This window comes from Clupea harengus, chromosome 7, assembly GCF_900700415.2.
Source record: "Clupea harengus chromosome 7, Ch_v2.0.2, whole genome shotgun sequence".
Taxonomy (NCBI): domain Eukaryota; kingdom Metazoa; phylum Chordata; class Actinopteri; order Clupeiformes; family Clupeidae; genus Clupea; species Clupea harengus.
In genome coordinates, this window is record NC_045158.1 from 22,536,227 (window position 1) to 22,556,659 (window position 20,433).

Consider the following 20,433-nt stretch of genomic DNA (forward strand, 5'->3'; position numbering starts at 1 on the left):
GAGAGAACAAGGAGCGTGAGGAAAGAAGAATGAGGAGAGAACGAGCAGCGTGAGGAGACGAGAACGAGACACACAGAGGCATCCTAGCATGAACAGGCAGAGGGTTGAGAGAGAAAAGCACAAGCCGTTTTCACAGCCAATTGAAGCCAATCAGGGGAAGGAGAGAGAGCAGCAGCTGGCAGAGCTGAGAGCTGAGAGGAGAGAGCTGAGAGGAGAGAGGAGAGAAGAGAGAGGAAAGAGAGGAGAGAGTGAGCGCTGCGCTGGGCTGGGCTGGCAGAGAGTGGTGGCACTCGCGGCCAGAGGCGGGGTGAGGCTGCGCCAGTCGCCCGTGCCGTTGTCACTTCCTGTGAATGTGAGGTGACATGCAAGGGGCCTGAGTCAGGGTAAGTGTAGTGCTGGCATGGAGCGGGCATGGAGCGGGCATGGAGCGGGCATGGAGCGGGCATGGCCTCGTGTTCCTGATCTAACGCACATGCCCGCAGGGGGAGATGAACTGGGCACTGAATAATGCTCCGACACTGAGCCTGCCAGGGAGAGAGAGAGAGAGAGAGAGAGAGAGAGAGAGAGAGAGAGAGGAGAGGGGAATCTCCGGGCATTAACTTAACATTACAATAACCCCCTGTGTCACTCTGTGATATTAAAGGACAGGACAGGAGAGGACTTGATGAATAATCACACACAAAAATAATAAATACAATAATCTAACAAAATTAAACTGATTTCGGAGCTGAGCTTTATTTGTTGTATGCACAAGACTATTAGCTTTATGTGTTTATGTGTTTCTAATTTATATACACAAGACTATTATCCAGGTGACGTAGAGGCCACAACATGATCTGAAGCAATAAGGCAAAAGAGGGCACTTCTGTTAGTTGGGAGGTTATGTTCACTTCAAGTTGATCAAAGTCGTAACCTTTCAGGGATGCCAGTCTTTGGAGTGTGGATGATATTGAGAAGTTTTGTTGATAACGTGTAATGATCTCTGCCTTCTGGTCAGCTGGGGGGCAAAGCTGGCCCCCTACTGGCTGAGAGACCTCTGGGGCCAGCTTCTCATTGGCTGAGAGGTCCAGAGCGGCGTGCCTATTGGTCGAGAGTTGTGTTTTGGGGCGGGCATCGCTTGGTGGGAGTCCCCTGTCCTGTCCTTCCTACCGGCGCCCACGGAAATGCCATCTGGCCGGTGTAAATGATTACCGCGCCAACGGCCAGGCAACCTACCGCCAGTGGGAACCAAGGTCACACAACCTCTCAGCTCTCCGTGTCATAACACATACACACACACACACACACACACACACTCACACACACACACACACACACTCACTTCTGCTCTCCATCTCTGTACTGTCAAACACACACACACACACACACACACACACACTTCACACACACGCCCCTCTGTTCCCTCAGTGCAAGAGGGACGTAATCACACACACAAAACTCCTCACAGCCTTTCTCTGTATCTCTCTCCTCCACACACTAACACACACACACACACCTCTGCTCTTCGTTACTGTGTTATCACACACATAAACTTCACACACACGCTGCTCTGTTCCCCTCCTTGCAGAGGGGCATAATCACACACACACACACACACACATAAAAACGCTCTCTCTCACACACACACACTTTTCAACTTTTTATTTCAATGAAACACACATCTGCACTCCATCTGTCTTCATGTCAGCAAACAGCATCCCTGCACTGCCGTCTCTGTGTCTGTGTCTGTGTCTGTCTCTGTGTTTATCTCTGTCTCTCTGTCTGTGTCTGCCTCTGTCTCTGTCTCTATCTCTGTGTCTGTGTCTATCTCTGTGTCTGTCTCTGTGTCTGTCTCTCTGTCTGTCTCTATCTCCGTGTCTGTGTCTGTGTCTGTCTCTGTGTCTGTCTCTCTGTCTCTGTCTGTCTCTGTGTTTATCTCTGTCTCTGTCTCTCTGTCTGTGTCTGCCTCTGTCTCTGTCTCTGTCTCTATCTCCGTGTCTGTGTCTGTCTCTGTGTCTGTCTCTCTGTCTCTGTCTCTGTCTCTATCTCTGTGTCTGTGTCTATCTCTGTGTCTGTCTCTCTGTCCCTGTCTGTCTCTGTGTTTATCTCTGTCTCTGTCTCTCTGTCTGTGTCTGCCTCTGTCTCTGTCTCTATCTCTGTGTCTGTCTCTGTGTCTGTCTCTGTCTCTCTGTCTCTGTCTCTCTGTCTGTGTCTGCCTCTGTCTCTGTCTCTATCTCTGTGTCTATCTCTGTGTCTGTCTCTGTGTCTGTCTCTCTGTCTCTGTCTCTATCTCCGTGTCTGTGTCTGTCTCTGTGTCTGTCTCTCTGTCTCGGTCTGTCTCTGTGTTTATCTCTGTCTCTGTCTCTCTGTCTGTGTCTGCCTCTGTCTCTATCTCTGTCTCTATCTCCGTGTCTGTGTCTGTCTCTGTGTCTGTCTCTGTCTCTGTCTCTATCTCTGTGTCTGTGTCTGTCTCTGTCTGTCTCTGTGTTTATCTCTGTCTCTGTCTCTCTGTCTGTGTCTGCCTCTGTCTCTATCTCTGTCTCTATCTCCGTGTCTGTGTCTGTCTCTGTCTCTCTGTCTCTGTCTCTATCTCTGTCTCTGTCTCTGTGTCTGTCTCTGTGTCTGTCTCTCTGTCTCTGTCTCTGTCTCTATCTCTGTCTCTGTGTCTGCAGTGGAGTGCTTGACTCTCAGGAGGGCCTCTATCTAATATAGAGATGCTCTATTCATTTTTAATTCCCATCGCAAGGGGCTAGGAGGATGACCTGCAGTGATGGAGGACTACTGCACCGGGGGAAAAGGTCCTCCCGTCCTCCCGTTTCTCTCCTTCATCCGTTAGTTTATCACCACATCTCCCCGCTCGAAGAACGAGCCAGGGAGGCGGCCAGACATATCAACCATCTCAACATTTCCTATTTAAAGGAGCTTTTGAATTCGTATTTTTATTATCTCACACTAGCCTTTTCTCCATTAAGAGGTTCCAGAAGAGCTCCAGTGTATGGGGACAGTGGTGATATGGATGACATGATGTAAGGGGGGAGCAAGATTAAAGAGTTGGGGGGGGGGGGGGGGGGGGCATCACCTGACACGGGCAGATGCTGCACGCTGGGCTCTTTCAGTGACCAGCACACACAAAAGGGAGCCATAAATCACACGACTGACACGCATCGTTGCCCCTCACCCCTCGCTCCCGCTTCCCTCTCCGGCTGCTCCAGGCGGGGTCTGTGTGTGTGTGTGTGTGGGGGGGGGGGGGGTCAGGAGGGTCAGGGGTCATTGAGGGGGAGGGTCGCGACACATCTCAAGTTCACAGGCAACGTCAACAGCCCAGCCACAGGGGGAGCCAATCTGAGCACCCCACAGCTCGTAAAGGTGAGAGACGCGAGAGAGAAGAGGGCGAGAGCGCGAGGGGAAAACAACACAAGAAGCTAAATTAAATCAAAGTGTTTCAGCGGCTTACCTCACGGGGGGGGGTGGGGGGGGGCGCTAACATTTTATCAAGTAGGTAGACCGGGCTCCTCAGTGCAAGGGGGGGTTGTAGCGATGAGAAAGGGAGAATTTTCCACATAGCACTTCCACAGGCTATTCTGAGGAATTATCCTGTGCCACTGTGGCGGTGTGAGCGTGTATGCTATGGGTGATACAGTGAATCAGTTTTTAATAAGCAGGCTTGTTTACAAGGCTCCCGGGCCCCTGGCGTGGCGTGGCGTGGCGCGGCGCTGCACGGCGCGGCTCCATGCCCGGGCTGTCCAGCAGCTTTGCAGCGGCCTCTCCCTAGAGGTCACTGCTGTCTCTCTGTGTTGCACCCTCAATTTATTCAGCTTCGGCACAAACTCCAGGGCCTTGCCAAAGCCCTGCTGTTTCTGCCGAATGTGCCACGCATCTCTTCCCTGAATTACCCACGGCGTGTGTGTGTGAGAGAGTGTGTGTGTGTGTGTGTGTCTGTGTGTGAGAGAGAGAGAGAGAGAGAGAGAGAGAGAGAGAGAGAGCGAGAGAGAGAGTGTGTGTTTGATAGACAGAGAGAAATTCTGTGAGTGTGTGTGTGTGTGTGTGTGTGTGTGAGAGAGAAAGAGAGAGACAGAGAGTGTGTGTGCGTGTGTGCATGCATGTTTGTGAGTGTCTGAGTGTGTTTGTGTGTGTGATAGAGACAGAGAGAATGTCTGTGGCTGTGTGTGTGTGTGTGTGTGTGTGTGTGTGTGTGTGTGTGTGTGTGTGTGTGTGTGTGTGTGCGCGTGTGTGTGTGTGTGTGTGTGTGTGTGCGTGTGTGTATGCCTGCTTTTCAGATGCCCAAGGCAGCATGGGTGCGACAGAAGCACAAATCGGACTGCTTGTGACAGACAGAGCGGAGGCTTTTATAGTAATTAGACGTGCTTGGGTAATTCAAAAGGGCATACATTAACAAAAAAAGGGAGGTTGCGGGCCATATGCAAAATTCAATGAATATTCCTAATGGCTCTGAATAAAAATTCAGTCAAAACAATTACCCTCTCATTACGATACTTAAATCTGACACCTGGAGAATGCAAGGGCACTTTCAGCTTCCATTTAACATTTAACCGGCCACCTGGGAGACTTATGCAAAGGTCTGACTGATCTCATAAGGTGGTGGAAATTTCAAAAACTGCGCAGGACGCCCACAAAAAGCTCCTGCTTTCTTGTGTGCGACACTGCAAACTGCATTTGAGTAAATCACGTTGAATATACGAAGGTTCGGACTCGGAATAATAAGAGTGGCAGAGCGTGGGGATTTCTCTGGGGCCGAGGGCTGGAGTGGAGACCCTGTGGGGCCGAGGTTATCAGAATCATCCCCCAGTGATTCACACATTAACACACACACACAGACACACACACACACACACACACACACACTCACACACACACACACACACACTTGCACACACACACACACACGCACGCACACACACCCCTTCGTATACGCACATTTAGACATTTCACAAACATTTTCCAAGGAGGGCGCACTTTAAAACATGTAGAAAAATAAGAAAACGGCTGCATCTCATCAATGCTTTTCTAATCACATCACAGCTGGTAGCCGTACGTGGAGAGATAGCTTTACCAGGGAGAAATTCATCCAAATGGCAATCTATTAAAACAGTGCCGAATATCCTTAATTACCTTAATTTGAATTAACTGAGGCACTAAATGCAAGCACTGGTTTCAGCTCATCATGCTAATGTTGGCAGTGGTTGGTATTGATAACCATTTAGCGTTTATTAAGATAAAACACAAATCTGGGCGCAGGAGCAGTACGGGGGAGGCAAGCTGTCCTTCAGCAGCAGGTGATTTATGAAGTATTTCTGAAGACTGAGAACACAGCTCAGCTCAACTCAACTCAACTTGTGTTTATTTCGACTGCGCTTGCAGCCGCCACCAGAGAGAGTCATCACCAGAAGTGTTGCTGATTCTGAAGTTTTAACAACAAAGAAAAACAAGCAACAGCCTCTAATCAATCAACGCGACGTGAGAATTATGTCCAAAGGGTTTCGCTCTAGTTGAAGACTTTCCAAAATGACATAAAACACCCAATATTTATTAAATTCCAGAACCCACAACCACCTCTCAAACGATCATTATATTACTTTGATTTATTCTCAGATAAAGACACTTGAGATTTGTGATCTCAAAACACCCCGAATGTGATGCTTTAGTTTGTGCAAAAAACAAGCCCATAATAATTATGAAATGTCCATTTCCAAATTGGCCACACCAACGTGATAATGACTGCTCATTCACATTACTAGGTTTTACTGACCATTGTATCATAGCCTAACAGAGCCGCTGAAATACTGTTATGCTTTTTTTTTCCTCCGGTCAGGGTTCATAAAAAAGGAAAGGGGTTTTGCTGATAAGTACCCATGACATAACTGTTACTGTTTTATCGGATGCAGAGGGTTCCGAACCCTGATAACGTGTTACAAGGACGCTTGCTGTCTCTTTCTATTTAATTTCGGGGGAAATGTGAATGAACCCGGTGGTGCTCTCCTCTCGGCGACGGATGCATCCAAGACTACATGAGTAGCAAGGCGTTCGGAGGCTTGAATAACAATCGGCCACACGCACGCACACACACACACACACACAACCCTGAACAGATCTGATTCCTCCTCGGTAGCCTTTTCCGCGGGACCTGGCTTGGCATGCTCTTGTCATTTCCCATGTTACAGAACATCAATCATACGGCTGAGACGGTGCCCTTGCGACGGCCGGGCCTGATTTACAAACATTAGCAGGGAATGCAATTACACAGTCCTTGCCCGAGAACTGCTCACAATGCGGATGGAGCGGAGATGGGGAAGGCAGAAACAAAACCGGTTGTGTTTTGCAAGGTGCCACACAGCGATGAACGCGGAGGCAATAGCGGTAGTTGAGAATGGTAAAGGCTATGTGTTGTGCAAAGTGATGCTTGGAAAGACTGGCGTTATTGTTTCACTGAGAGAACGCTGCTAATAAATCAATATTTAATCTACATTTTCAGTAGCATTGAGATTCATGTCCCAAACTACAAAAGTTAGTCCACGTATTTCTTATTCGTCAATGTATCATAATTCCGCGTGAGTAAAGGATATATCAGATTAGCCTTTTACGCACAGGGTTTCTCTGATTGCATTCTAATACATTCTAGCCTACATGTGCAAAAATATTCAATAGGCAAACCTGACCGTAGACAATCTAATGAGTCAAGATCAGGTTCAAGATCACGACAGATGTTGAATAGCCCTAATGGCAATTACAGCCTGCATGTAAGTAGCTTCGCAGAAGCCTTTAAGCATAGTCCTGCCTTTACTATTACGCAGGCTATAAGACTACCTTCAAAGATGCTATCTGCAAATAACCTAAATTAGGTTAAATCAGAAACATTCGGATACACTCGGCTAGCCTAGCGACATAGACCGGCTGCGTAAGAACTTTCAACCGTGGTCTTTTTTTTAATGCACAAGCGATCAAAGTGTTCAGAATAATCTTATCAACCATTCCAACTATAATGTCCGTTTCAAACATAACACGTAAATATGGCAACACATCCTGAATCAATCCCGTACAAACCGCACTTGCTCTCAAATCACCCGTCATCATGTCGGGAATGGAATAAAACATTACGCTGGCAAAAAGTTAAGTCCAAAGCCCCTGATTCAGAAAGGCATTAAAAGTTTCCGTTTCCTATAAACCCCTCCAAAAGTGGAGGAAAATGTCTTAAAATGCATTAAAATAAGCATCATGCCTCGGCTGGTCCCGGCTGAAGCGCAGCGAACACAGAGCGCCTGTGCTGCTCCGGTCGCTCCAGCGCTGATCAATGATTGAACTGAACAAAGGCTGAAGAGGATCAATTTCTAATAACTATCAATGCAACACCGTCTGTTTCAGTCCCAAAAAGTCACCAAAAACATATTTATCTGCACAGACACGTACAATACTATTTGCGTTATCATTTACTGCAGAAAGGTAAAGGAGAATACTAACCTGAAGCCGCCGTAGATCAAATTTCTTCCAATATTGAAACATCGATCCCACATCGGCGGCCATCTTGGGGGATATTGAAGAGATTTTTTTCAGCGGCTACAATAAATATACGGGCTGGATTCCCCTCGTTAAACAGCGTTGACGCTCTCCCACCTCACATGAAAAAAAAATGTTATGAAAATAAAAGAGTACCCCAAACTTAACGCGGATATGTATTTGAAAACGAGGCGATATTTGCGAATGGTAATCCGCGTGTTTTTTTTTATGAATATCCATGCATTTGAGCTGGTCCTGGAGATTAACTGGGCAATCGCACTTGATTTTGGTTTGGTAAAGTTATCAATACTGACGTAACGGGTTGATCAATATCGTCTGGAAACGGGAAGGAGAACAACAGAATAATTAACCAGTGTATGCTATTCGCAGTGGTTCACTTACGGACGAATTAGCATACTTTACAAATTAAACATTTCGACCAGCGGGTCTGTTTTTTATTTGAGAATGTTGCCCTTCAGCCAAACTTTAACCAACAGACTATTATTTCCCATTATGTTTACTCCTATGTGATACGTATTCTCTTTTTAAACAACTAAGATGCAACTCTGCCGAATGCGTAAATATTAGTCAACTTCAATAGTGCTTGCGGAAATATGATATGGGGCGCAGGTGTTGGTGTTAATACTCATACCTTCTCAGTGTTCACACGCACAAATGTAGAACGTGGCATATTTAGTATTTTTCATGTAGGCAATACGCCTACGATGTTTGACTTTTTAAGCTATTTCCATCCTCGCTTGATTCAAATAGGTTATGTTAAATAACTGACGCTCCAAAGCCACCTGATCCAGGTGTTAATTTAAAGTCCGAAGATTTCAAAGGCTACTCGACAGTATTTGTACACAAATGAAATAAAACCTACCCTTTTTAGAAATGACTCTATTGGGTAGTGGTATCTTAATAATTTTGCACAAGTCATCGAGTTGAATGATTTTATAGTGAACAATTTGTGATACAATATGACCCCTAGAATGACTCCCTTACGCATGCTTTGTTGAATACTTGGCCCTTAGTTAAACAATAAATGCAAATCACCCACATACTATATATAGATAGATAAATAAATAGATAGATAGATACAAATGCATTGATTGTTTATATTCTGCCGTTTTGTCTTTCTGGTCACCAAAAGTAGCCGTCTGAAATATAGTAGGCCTATACCTACTTTCTCGCATGATACCTTCTATATGTAGTCTAATAAAATGTAAGAGACAATAAGACTGATCACTCCGGAAATGGACTGTCCTACTTTCTGAAACTAGTTTTGTGGCGCTTTAGGTGGCTTGGGGGTGTAACAGATTTTACACATAATCGCGATGGCTCAGGTAATATATGAATGTGCAATGATTTAGGGGCCAAACTGGTCAAACGGGGTACTGCAATGTCATCCTCATAAGAACACTGGTCCTCAAACGGATGGCTATCTGCACCTACTGTGATGGAACTTGAACGTGAATGCGAACATCTTTTGCATTTAGCACGGCATTGAACTTCTCTCGTTATCAACTGGCCACTTCTACCCTGAAATAACCTGGAGGCTTTCTTTTGTTCTTTGTCTCCCTCCTGTCTTGTCCCCTCTTGTGGCATATAATAGTTATTGCAGCTTATTATAATGTAAAATCACCTGTCCAAACTGATCAACGTAGTCCTTCAGTCTGAGAGAGTTCAGTTGGGGCCGGAGCCGCTTATGGCCATAGGATTCACACAGTCGCCGTTGCCATACGCTAGTGGGTTATAAACAATGGCATACACAATTCATGACTCTGAGTGTGAATTAGTCATCACCCTCAGTAGTTACCACACTAGAAAAGGCATACTCAACACTACCCTAAAAAAGCTCTTCAAAGGGATCTGAATTTTGAGAAATCCCGGGAGGGTTTTGTTTTCCTGCTTCTTTTCATCGGATTATTGCAGATATTAACCTCAGACACCAAAATGAAGCTTCATTTGGGGAGAGATTTCATAAATGGAGGGATGCAAACAATAAGTCTGAAAACACACAAGTCATTCATCTTTAAGGTAATTACACCACATTACTGTCAGAACCGCATATGATGTTTTCAAGCCAGGCAAAACCCCCAGGGAAGGAAAAAGGTGATTATTAAAAGTCTCATTTTTATTGTATTTTATTTATGGCTCGAGGGGGTAAACTACAACCACGGGTCTTATAAGAAAGTAATAACCGATCTTATTTGGCAAAGACTCTTTGGCAAATTTGAAATTTAAATCAGAGTCAATATGAGGCCCTGTGTAGTGCTTCTATATTATTTCTTTCAATATATGAAACTGTGTTTACAATACAGTCATGATCCCTTTTTTTCATTGACTTCACACAATGCCTAACCACACGTTGTGTTGAGCATTTCTGGATCATGTATGATAAGTGCTTTTCTCCATGGCTTTCAATGTCAGGCTGTTGACTAGTACCATGGTCAGTCTGTAGGTCAGTCTGTAGGTCAGGAGCAAGTCTAGTACCATCGTCAGTCTGTAGGTCAGGAGGGTGACAGATGACAGAACACAAGCCCATTAAACACGGTTGGGAACGTTACTTTTGAAATGTAATAGGTTACAGATTGCTACTTACCCTGTTAAGAATATAATAAGTAACGTGCAAACTGTAAACTGCTTTAATTAGTTCATCAAAGTAATGTTACTTATTACACGTGACCACTTTTGATTACATTTTGATTGGAAGATGAGAGGTGGTGCAAATGTAATCAAGTGAACCAATCAAAAACATCGGTCCAAATTTGAGTGCATACTACACCAATGAGTGGAGCCTGTCTACATGGCCAAAATATGCAAAGCAACAGAATGTATGCAATATTCTATATATAAGCTTTAAAGGTTTTGACCGAAAACAATACATTCGGACGTATAACCCCTTTGTAATGACCAACAAATTGACTAAGTAACTATAATTCAATTACATATTTTTATACTCAGTCACTGTAATGGATCACAATTACAAGTATTTTGTAATTTAATTACGTAACTCTGTTACATGTATCTAGTTACTCCCCAACCCTGCCATTAGAGATGCAATTCACGTTGTAGTTTCGCAAAAAGGTTGTTGATATTTAAACTCAACAACCAATCAAATTACACCCCTCCCTCCTTCCCTCCCTCCCTCCCTCCTGAAGCACCATGTTGATTGGCTGGGATTGCTTATAGCTCGGTCCGAGCCTCTATGTTTGTTTCCGTTTTACAGGCCCAGGACGGTGTTTTTGAGCGTCAACACAGAACAGACAGCTGGAGGACCACGAGGAGCTATTCACTTAATTTGACAAAAAAAAAGTGTATGGGATCAGAATTGCGTACTGCACCTTTAACTGCTGGCACAGGCTCAGAGATGGTCCTGTACCAGTGCAGACAAGATGCTGTTTTCTGAAATGCGAGAGGAAGACTCAGGTAATGCATGACCTCACACGGGTGTTTAGGTCACCATCAGTGAACTGTCCACATTACATCTGGCAGGAAAAATGGGGTCAAATGATACTGTTAGTATTTCTCCAATCCATGGGCTGCATGCTATTTCTTGATGGTGTTGCCTTCCCTGGAAACACAAACATCACTGCATAGACAGTTTGCATATTTAAGATTTCAAAAGACCCTATTATCTGAAATGATGTTTCAGTGCATTCCGACACTTCCAGCAATATTCTGGTGTTGGTCAGGTGAGGTGCAGGTTGTATCGCTGAGATCTGTGAGATGCTGCGCAGGTTCTGAGCGCCACCAGGTGGCTGACAAAGGAAGTTTTTTCTGTCTGATCAACAAGGACACAAAAGCGGTGGGATAGGATCTGAACTGTCCCTACCGAGGCACACTAGTTTACACAGTGACTGTCAAAGTTACACAAACACACAGATATGACTGGTCCCACCAAACTAACCCTTCAGCAGGTACCACCACACTGGTGTGTTTAGAATGTTGTAGAACGAACGTTCTAAAGAATGTCTGGGTCCATTGAATAATATAACGTGGAACTTTAGAATCTCACATTGTTGATGAACACATTCTTTTATTAGAATGTTCAAAACTCTCCTGCTGAAGGGCTGAACGAGGAAACATACAGAAGTAATGTAAAGAAGAGGGCTCCTATGGATGTTCCAGAACAAACTGTAGATTTTCCCACTGCCATTATAGTGTTGTGTGTGATGTGTTGTAATAACACACTAATTCATATTGTGTAGAAACACACTCACACTTCCCTGATGCTAACCCAGCCCCAACCCTAATACATGTAAATATAAGTCAGCATGCTATTGCTGATGATTACTCAGTGATTGACAAAGTACACAGTGTAGTTACTGTATAATAAGGGCTGTGTAATATGAAGGGTGACCCATTAGTGTGATGCTTCAGTCAGTGTCTATTTTCGAGTGCTAATCAGGGGCTGGGGGAACGCGGTGAGTGTGGACAATGGCTTCTCCCCGTTATAAACATGCTAATCCTATGGCATGCTCCTCATATTTAACATCATCGGAAAGACGGTTGTCGCTGTCATGCTCTAATTTCTCCTGAGCTAAGACGAAGGATGAGCCTGAAGGTCTAAAGAGGTCGGAGGACGGAGGACCGTCTGATCTGCCGCTGGTCTGACGCCTCATTTTGGACTTATCGCTTCTAATGGTGGAACGGGAATCTGACGTAAGGCCACCATGGTCTTTGAGCTGGAGCACGCAAAAGGGGTGTGAGACAGAGTGATGAAACACACCTTTAGGAGACGGGGATCTGTCTTCTGGTGGGCTTTGAAATGCAATCCCCCTTCTCTCCTCAGGCCTCATGTCTTCGTAGCGGTCACTTGGCCGGGGGGGGGGGGGGGGGGCATTGCTGTCTTATCAGTAAGGTTATCTGCAAGAGGACGCGTCTCCCTTCAGCCCTTAAGGAAATCTGTGTTGCTCTCTCCTTTCAAACGAGCCTCTTCCTTCACTCAATACACTCTGTATCACACATACAATAAATACAATACAATGTGTCGGCACTTTACAGCAACATACAATTTATTTCTCATTTTCACAAGCCATGCTGTGCAAGGATATTTACCTGATGGTTTAACACACACTGCCGGGTATTTTCAAGGCAATTTTCCGCTGGGTTTAACCATGTGAAACAGTAATGCTGGGTTTGTGGCGCGCACTAATAATCAGCTCAGAAGAGAATCCCCATTGTGTGCAAACACAATGAGACAGTGACATATTAGTGCTCGTCTTAGGAGAGACTGAGCTGCCCAGTGCCCCCACTGCCACTAGGGGCAGTGTTGATTCCCTTTATTCTTCCCTTCCACTGGCCTATTGTGACCGGGCTCCCTGTGACTGACTGCCTCTCATCACTACTGCTCTCTCTCTCTCTCTCTCTCTCTCTCTCTCTCTCTCTCTCTCTCTCTCTTTCATGTCCTCCAGAGATCACACAATGCCACGCAATGGGGGCCAGAGATGGAATGCAGCAAGTGGGTCTGTCCCTGATGTAAAAGCCAGTGGGTCTGTCCGTCAGGGGATGACCCAGCCCCATTCCAGTGGCCGAGTCCCAGCTGTTGTGTTAGAACCTTGGCCCGCAATTCTAGAACCCCATTAGGGCCGGCCTCTGACAATGGGTGGGAGGTGAAGTCTGGGCCATGGAGAGCTGTACCTGGAGGTGCCCCTGCCTAAAGATGGAGAGGGCTATTCATAGCACGGGTGGGAGGCAGAGCTACAGAGCGGGGCAGAGGGGGTATAAAATGCCCCCTGTCTAATGCCCCCATGCCTGGACCCCGGACTCTCCCAGCATCACAAGTCTCTTTGTCCCACACTGTTCCAGCTCCAGTCATGGTGAGTGCTCTGCTGCCCGCATTCATGCATGGTCCAGACACACACACACACGCATGCACACACACACACACACACACACACACACGCACACAGGCTTGTGAGATGTAGGGGAGCTTTTAGGTATGATGCTTATATAGGAGGGATGGAACGGCACAATGCCTCTTCTAAGGTAGAGCTTGTTCTGAGGTGAGCCTCTTCTGAGGTAGAGCTTGTTCTGAGGTGAGCCTCTTCTGAGGTAGAGCTTGTTCTGAGGTGAGCCTGTTCTGAGGTAGAGCCTGTTCTGAGGTAGAGCCTGTTCTGGGTTGATAAAGAATGCCGGGCTGAATGCAGCGATTGTCTCCCTGGTCATGGTATCGACCCCGCTGTGATGGCATGCGTGTTGTGTTTGTTCACTTGAATGGAAAATAAAACAATGGTGATTGATAAAAAAAAAAAGCACAGGGATAGAACAGGGTTTGTTTTTGTCTGAAGCCGTCACAGAGATAAATAACCCTAGAGAATAAGTGTGTTTTCAGTGTTCCCAGCACTGAAGCAGAAAAACACGACTGAAGTCACAGTAATATTAACTAGGACTACTTCACACAAGTGTCAGAAACACCAGGATCTGCTCATTTTCTCTAATCTTACATTGAGAATTCATAAGAGCTGGTGTAACCCAGAGGGGCTTATGTGTTTACAGACGAATATAGCGCTCAACAGTTCTCTTATTTGATGCTGTAAAACAAGTCATTGATGGCTGGTTTTTCAGAGAATCTGTAAAGAGACCATTGGAACTGGAGAGCTATCAGCAAACCATTCGGGAATATGGATTTCCGAAACATTCTACAAGGATTCCAGAATATTCCACACAGACGTCTGGTCTGGAACATTCTGGGTGGATGTTCTAGAGTGCTGATGTGACCTTCAGCTCCCTGTGCGGGCTGGCACAGTGCTAAGGGCTAATCCACACTGAGCATCCCACAGCAGCTGTCTGGAGCCGCGTGGATCTGGGGGGGTGGTGGGGTGGTGGGTGTGATGTCATGGCACAGTGCCGGCTGCCAGGCCCTGTTTGCCTGATTCTGCGGCGGCGCTAATGTAAATAGTTGAGCGTAATCCTCGCCCTGGCGGGATTACCACTCAAACGGAGCTGAGCGCCTAGCTGTCAGCCCACCGCCCAGACACATAATCCCATATCTGATGCACAGGCTCAGGACCAGAAAGGAGCCACCAGGCTAATTATAAACCCCCACAGCGTGCGTATATATTTCCACTAGAATATGCCCTGCTCTGGAATGTACAGACACATACACATACACAAGCCTGTGTGTTGCCGTGTCGATGTGCTGTGTCACCATAAGCCTAAAATATGTAAGGCTTACCTACTGTGGCTGTTGGTAGTCTTTCACAATGATCCTAATGAAGCTGGAAATGAACCTAATGAGATTGACAGACCATATAATGTCATTAAACATACACTGGGAATAGGCTTTGCTAAACAGAGTGTTGAGTCGTGTGAGGAGAGGAACCTTTAACACTGGCATCCTGCTGTTAAGGGGAGATAATTCAGCGATCCTGCATCCAGAGAAGTGACGTGGATGACTCTATTTTTGTCTGCATGGATGTGGCAAATTTAGACCATAGAATTGGTCGCACATGTCCCAGAACACCGCTGCGGTGTCGAGAACGGTGATGATTGACGGTTCTTTCCTGCCTCCAGGCGCCGAAGAAAACCAAGAGGAGGGCGGAGGGAGCGAACTCCAACGTCTTCTCCATGTTCGAGCAGACCCAGATCCAGGAGTTCAAAGAGGTGTGTGTGTGTGTGTGTGTGTGTGTGTGTGTGAGGGGGGGGGGTGCTGCCACTACCACACACCCTCTTGGAAAGCATGAAAGATTTGGAAGATTGTTCAGCTCCACACTTTCCCAAACAAAACACAACCTGACAAATAGATAAATGAAAGGGAGACAGAATTGTGTGTGTGTGTATGTGTATAATTTTGTGGGGGTGTGTTTGTCTATGTGTTTCAACTAGTTTGCTCCCACCCAGCCTCTTTCAGTGGGTATGTGTGTGTGTGTGTGCGCGCAGGGATGTATCTATGGAAAATAGCACCTGTAGCACTGAAATTGCACCCCTGTCCAAACAACTGACACCCACCTTTTAGATAACCTTACTATGATATCAGCTCAAGCGGTAATGAGTGCTTTGATGGCTACAGGAGGTCTTATATACACAGACATGTCAGACTGACTTAGGGTGGACAAAGACGCTTAAAGACAAGAAAAATCACACTGGGGCATTAAGAAATTACACTTCCCCTCATCGGTAACAAAAATTACATGTAGACATTAACATAAAAAGGAAAACACCAAACACTCAAAATTAGAACACTAAAACCGAATTCACAGACATAAACATTAACATAAACATTAACATAAACAACATTACAAACATTGAGTACGTCACAACACAAACACAACACGGACGTACTAGTAATCACACAGACGGTTCTAAAAACGTAGCTATAGAGAATCCCACTGATTTTGCCCAGCGCTATAAACGCTGCCACTAGGGGGTGGCTAGTGGGTGATTGTCGTTCCTTATCACCTTCTTACAAAAAAAAATCAAAATAATCCAAATTGTTCCACTTACTTTTTCGATGTGGACCGAGATATATTTTTTCTAAAAACGTCTCTATGGAGAATCCTATTAATTTCGCCCATCTTTGGAAACCCTACCACCAGGGGGCGACGTGCTTATTTTCGTCCCTTTACCACACTGCTTGTCTACATGACATCGCCACAAGTCACCCATAGAAAACCTTCATGAGATTTTGTGTAGACATGTCATATGTCTGAAGATCGAGTTCAACCTGGAATATATAAAAGTTGAGTCTATACGGTTCTCATCTATTCGATCCAGGAAAAACTATACACTGTGCCTTTAATTCACTTTTACCTTGCTCTTGCCCAAATAGTCAGCAACAGGCGATAACGCTTCCTCCACCTTACTCAACCCCTTGCCAAATAGGTCAGTTAAAGGGCAACTATGCTGTAAATAGTTGACCAGTAGTTGGTTGTGTAGGGTTCTAGATCCATTTTTCCACCCTCACCCCACACCCGCCTTGCAATTACTCCATGCCCCACACTTTGGGAACCACTGCCTTAGGTACGCCACTGTGTGTGTGTGGGTGTGTGTGCTGGTGAATAATGGAGTGTGTGTCAGCAGCGATTAGGGAGCGGGGCTGATTTACACGCCGAACAGACAGTGTCAGGCCTCAGAGACGGTGGCAGAAAATGCAAAGGGACAGACATTCTTCCCCGACTCAAAGCGACGGAAGAAAGAGCAAAACAAACGGGATAAACATGAGGCTGATCCAGACTGGCACTGATACCACACACACACTCAGAGGACACACACATATACACACACACACTCAGAGGACACACACATATGCACACACACACACACACACTCACACAGAGGACACACACATATGCACACACACACACACACTCACACAGAGGACACACACACACACACACACACACACACACACACACACACAGACACACACACAAATACACACTCACAAGCATGCACACACATAAACACAGCCACACACATATCAACACCCAGAGAAGACACACACACTGTGTGCACACACACACACATCCATCCACACAAACACACACACACGCACACACAGAGGAGAGGGGAGGCTGACAGCTAGAATGAGAGGGGAGGGGTTGTGAACAGACACGGCAGGGAGAAACGCACACACAGCCAAAATAGGACTTAATATAAAATCCCAGGGAGGACACAGCCACTGCGCCACACACACACACAAACACACACAACACACACACACACACACTCACACACACACACACACACACACACACACATCTAGGTCTATAGAAACTCCAGCATATGCTTGTATCTTACATTCTTTCACTGGACCATATTGGTGTATTTGAAATATATCATGAGCCTCAAAGGCATAAGGATTACTGTACTTAACAAAACGTATCCACCAAATGTAACCATTCAGCATAAAATGCCTATTGTTCATGCCTATGATTATGCAGAACCTCAGATTGTTAGTTCAGCTTCAACACACTTTCACTACTTGTGAGCTCCACACATTTAGCCTGATGACCGTCACTGGTAGAGTGTTGGGAAAGACTGTACTCAACTCAAACTAAGGTGCAAAGGTAGAGCAGCTCAGTTTTGAACAACAACAAGTGACATAAGGGAGCATGGGTGTTAGGCAGAACTCACGGTGTTAAGATGGCAAATTCTAATCAACCATGCTATTGACTTAGGTCTTCATAACCTTGAGCAGCCTAAAGGATTGGCACACTGGCCTCTTGAGCTTCCTCCTCTCTTTCTCCCTCCCTCATGGTCTTTGACCCCATCTCTCTTTCCTCCCTTCACTCTCTCTCTTCTCATCTCTCTTTTTCCCTCCCTCTCTCTCTCCTCCCCTCCCTCTCTCTGTCCTACCCTACCTCTCTTCCCTTCCCTCTCTCACCTCCTTTCCCTCTCTTCTCCTCCGTCTCTCTCCAGGCGTTCACCATCATGGACCAGAACAGGGACGGCTTCATAGATAAGAACGACCTGAGAGACACCTTCGCAGCTCTCGGTGGGTCACCTACCGCTTCAGTCTGCCACTGCTCCTCTCAGTGATGCACACAGGCACACATACTGTATACCTCACTGAACATAAAGGAAAAACACAACATCCAGACATGGAGGCATGTAGATGAGTTCATATTAATGCAGGTCTCCAGGTCTGGGGGTGTGTTATGTGTTATGTATAATGTATAGTCCACCGGTTAGTACAGGAAAATAAATCGCAGCAGGACGAACAGGACCCTAATGCGAAGCTGATTTGTCCTCAGAATGTTACAAAAAGTTCTATTGATTGAAATGGGCCACCCCAGGTCTAATATTTTTTTATAATGATCGTTGCAAAAAAATGACAACTGGTTTTGTGTTTCTAAATCACATCATTCATATTATTCCGCAAGTAGTCCGGTCATTTAACGTTACGGATATTCATTGTAACTTGAAGTCAGCAATAGGTTGCTATGCAACACCTGAAACTTTATGGTTATATTTGCGTGAATAACAATTTTTTTCTCTGCGAAAGTCACGAAACAGCAACAAACTCTTTAGAAATAGGTATTTTGGAGGAATGTCTTTTATTGTTTTGGCAAGTAATCATATAATAAGCGGGATAATGTATAGCCTGGCGGTCAGTATCGGAAAATAAATCCCTTCAGGACGAAACAAGAGCCCCCCGCTGCATATCACACCCCCACACGTTGGGGTGGCCCATTCAAATCAACTTGTTGCAACTTTCTGAGGACCATTCTTAATAATATGAGATGAGCTGAGCTGGGTTGTAATATGACTGTGTGCCATCCAAACGACCGACTGCCACCCTCACCCACAGCTTGTGCATGTCTTTGTTATATTTGTTGATTGTGTGGTGCAAGTGGCTGTGCTGTGCTCTCCTGTTTTAGAGGCCTTGTGTTTGCCATGTCCTCCCCCTGCCAGGCCGTGTGAACGTCAAGCAAGAGGAGATCGACGAGATGCTCAAGGAGGCTCCGGGGCCAATCAACTTCACCGTCTTCCTCACCATGTTTGGGGAGAAACTCAAGGGTGAGGTGGGACAGAGATGGGGGGGGGGGGGGGGGGGGAGAGAGAGAGAGGAGAGATAGGGAGAGAGAGGTAGAGAGAAATGGGGTGATAAATAAAAGAAAGAGAGATGGACAGAGAGACCAAGAAGAAGAGAGAGGGTGAGAGATTAACGGAATTGTTGAGATGAGGGAGAGTGGAGATGAAGACTCAAACACACATACAGTACATCACTGATGTGGCTCCCGATTTGGCATGTTCAGGAAGTGTTGTTACCCCTGACAAAGCCTGAAATGTCCTGCCCTTCACAGAAACACACACACACACACACTGTGAGAGGAGTAGAGTAGAGAAGCAGAGACCAGAAGAGTAGCCAGATAGAGGGGGGGTATAGTGAGTGTTGAGGGAGAGTACTAAAGTGGACACAAAGAGAGAAGATCATGAAGCAAGCTCATTCAATGCGTTTGTGTGTGTGTGTGTGTGTGTGTGTGCACGTGTGCGTGTGCATAGGTGCTGACGCTGAGGAAACCATATTGAATGCCTTTAAAGTCTTTGACCCAGAGGGCAAGGGGACCTTGAAAACATCCTTGTGAGTTGCATCTCATCCCGTGATCCCCTCGGAAACACTCCGTCCATTCCATCTCATATTCCATCTCATACATGCAGACGTGTAAACTCTCCTTTCTTCCTCCCCAGTGTTTCTGAGATGCTGACCACCCAGGCAGACCGGTTCTCTCCTGAAGAGGTTTGTCCTCATACACCAGGCTTAGCTTACAAGGTTCCTCATACACAGACTTAGCTTACAAGGTTCCTCATACACAGACTTAGCTTACAAGGTTCCTCATACAGACTTAGCTTACAAGGCTCAGCTGGGGGTTTACATCAAATTTATCTTTTTTTTTGTAAACCGGTGAGGGTTGTTTTTGGTATATGAACAAATATTGCAGCAAGTTTGTAACTGCAGAAGATGCATTTGGCCACAAGTTCTCAAGTCAAGTCAAAGTCAAAGTGTTTATTGTCACATGCACCAATATCTTAGCAACATCAGAGCAGTGAAATTCTTATGACCCGGCAGGCAACATCTACGCAGTAGATGGGCATACAAGATAAAAAAAATTACATATAACATAATAACAACAATTTAAATTTAAATCAGCAAAATCAGTACATTTAAATCAGCAAAATCAGAAAAATTTAAATCAGCAAAATCAGTCAATTTAAATCAGTTCTGCACTTGCGTTTGCTTTGGGAGGAGTGTTTTGGTGTTTTTCCCACTCGGAGCACGAGTTGTTTGTTTGTTTGTTTATCTCCCTTGTCTGTGGTCTGTAGTTGGAGCAGATGTTTGCTGCCTTTCCCCCTGATGTGGCGGGCAACCTGGACTACAACAACCTGGTCCACATCATCACACACGGCGAAGAGAAAGATCAGGAATGAACACATCATCATCACACACACACACACGGCGAAGAGAAAGATCAGGAATGAACACATTATCACACA

General features: G+C 45.6%; 2 protein-coding genes across 2 annotated transcripts in view; one reads left to right on the top strand and one right to left on the bottom strand.

Moving 5' to 3' along the window:
* cux2b (cut-like homeobox 2b) overlaps nt 1–7,859 on the bottom strand; it is a 191,542-nt gene extending 183,683 nt beyond the window's left edge. Inside the window, exon 1 of the mRNA XM_042708115.1 lies at nt 7,453–7,859. Coding sequence (XP_042564049.1) covers nt 7,453–7,515 — 63 coding nt within the window. The 5' untranslated portion in view covers nt 7,516–7,859. The remainder of the gene's footprint in view (nt 1–7,452) is intronic.
* A 5,381-nt stretch (nt 7,860–13,240) lies between these two features.
* myl2b (myosin, light chain 2b, regulatory, cardiac, slow) lies at nt 13,241–20,433 on the top strand. Its single transcript, XM_012817773.2, has 7 exons — nt 13,241–13,313; nt 15,010–15,099; nt 17,857–17,932; nt 18,853–18,957; nt 19,444–19,522; nt 19,630–19,678; nt 20,263–20,433. Exons 1-7 carry the CDS (start codon nt 13,245–13,247, stop codon nt 20,365–20,367), a joined length of 573 nt encoding a protein of 190 aa, XP_012673227.2. The 5' UTR covers nt 13,241–13,244; the 3' UTR covers nt 20,368–20,433.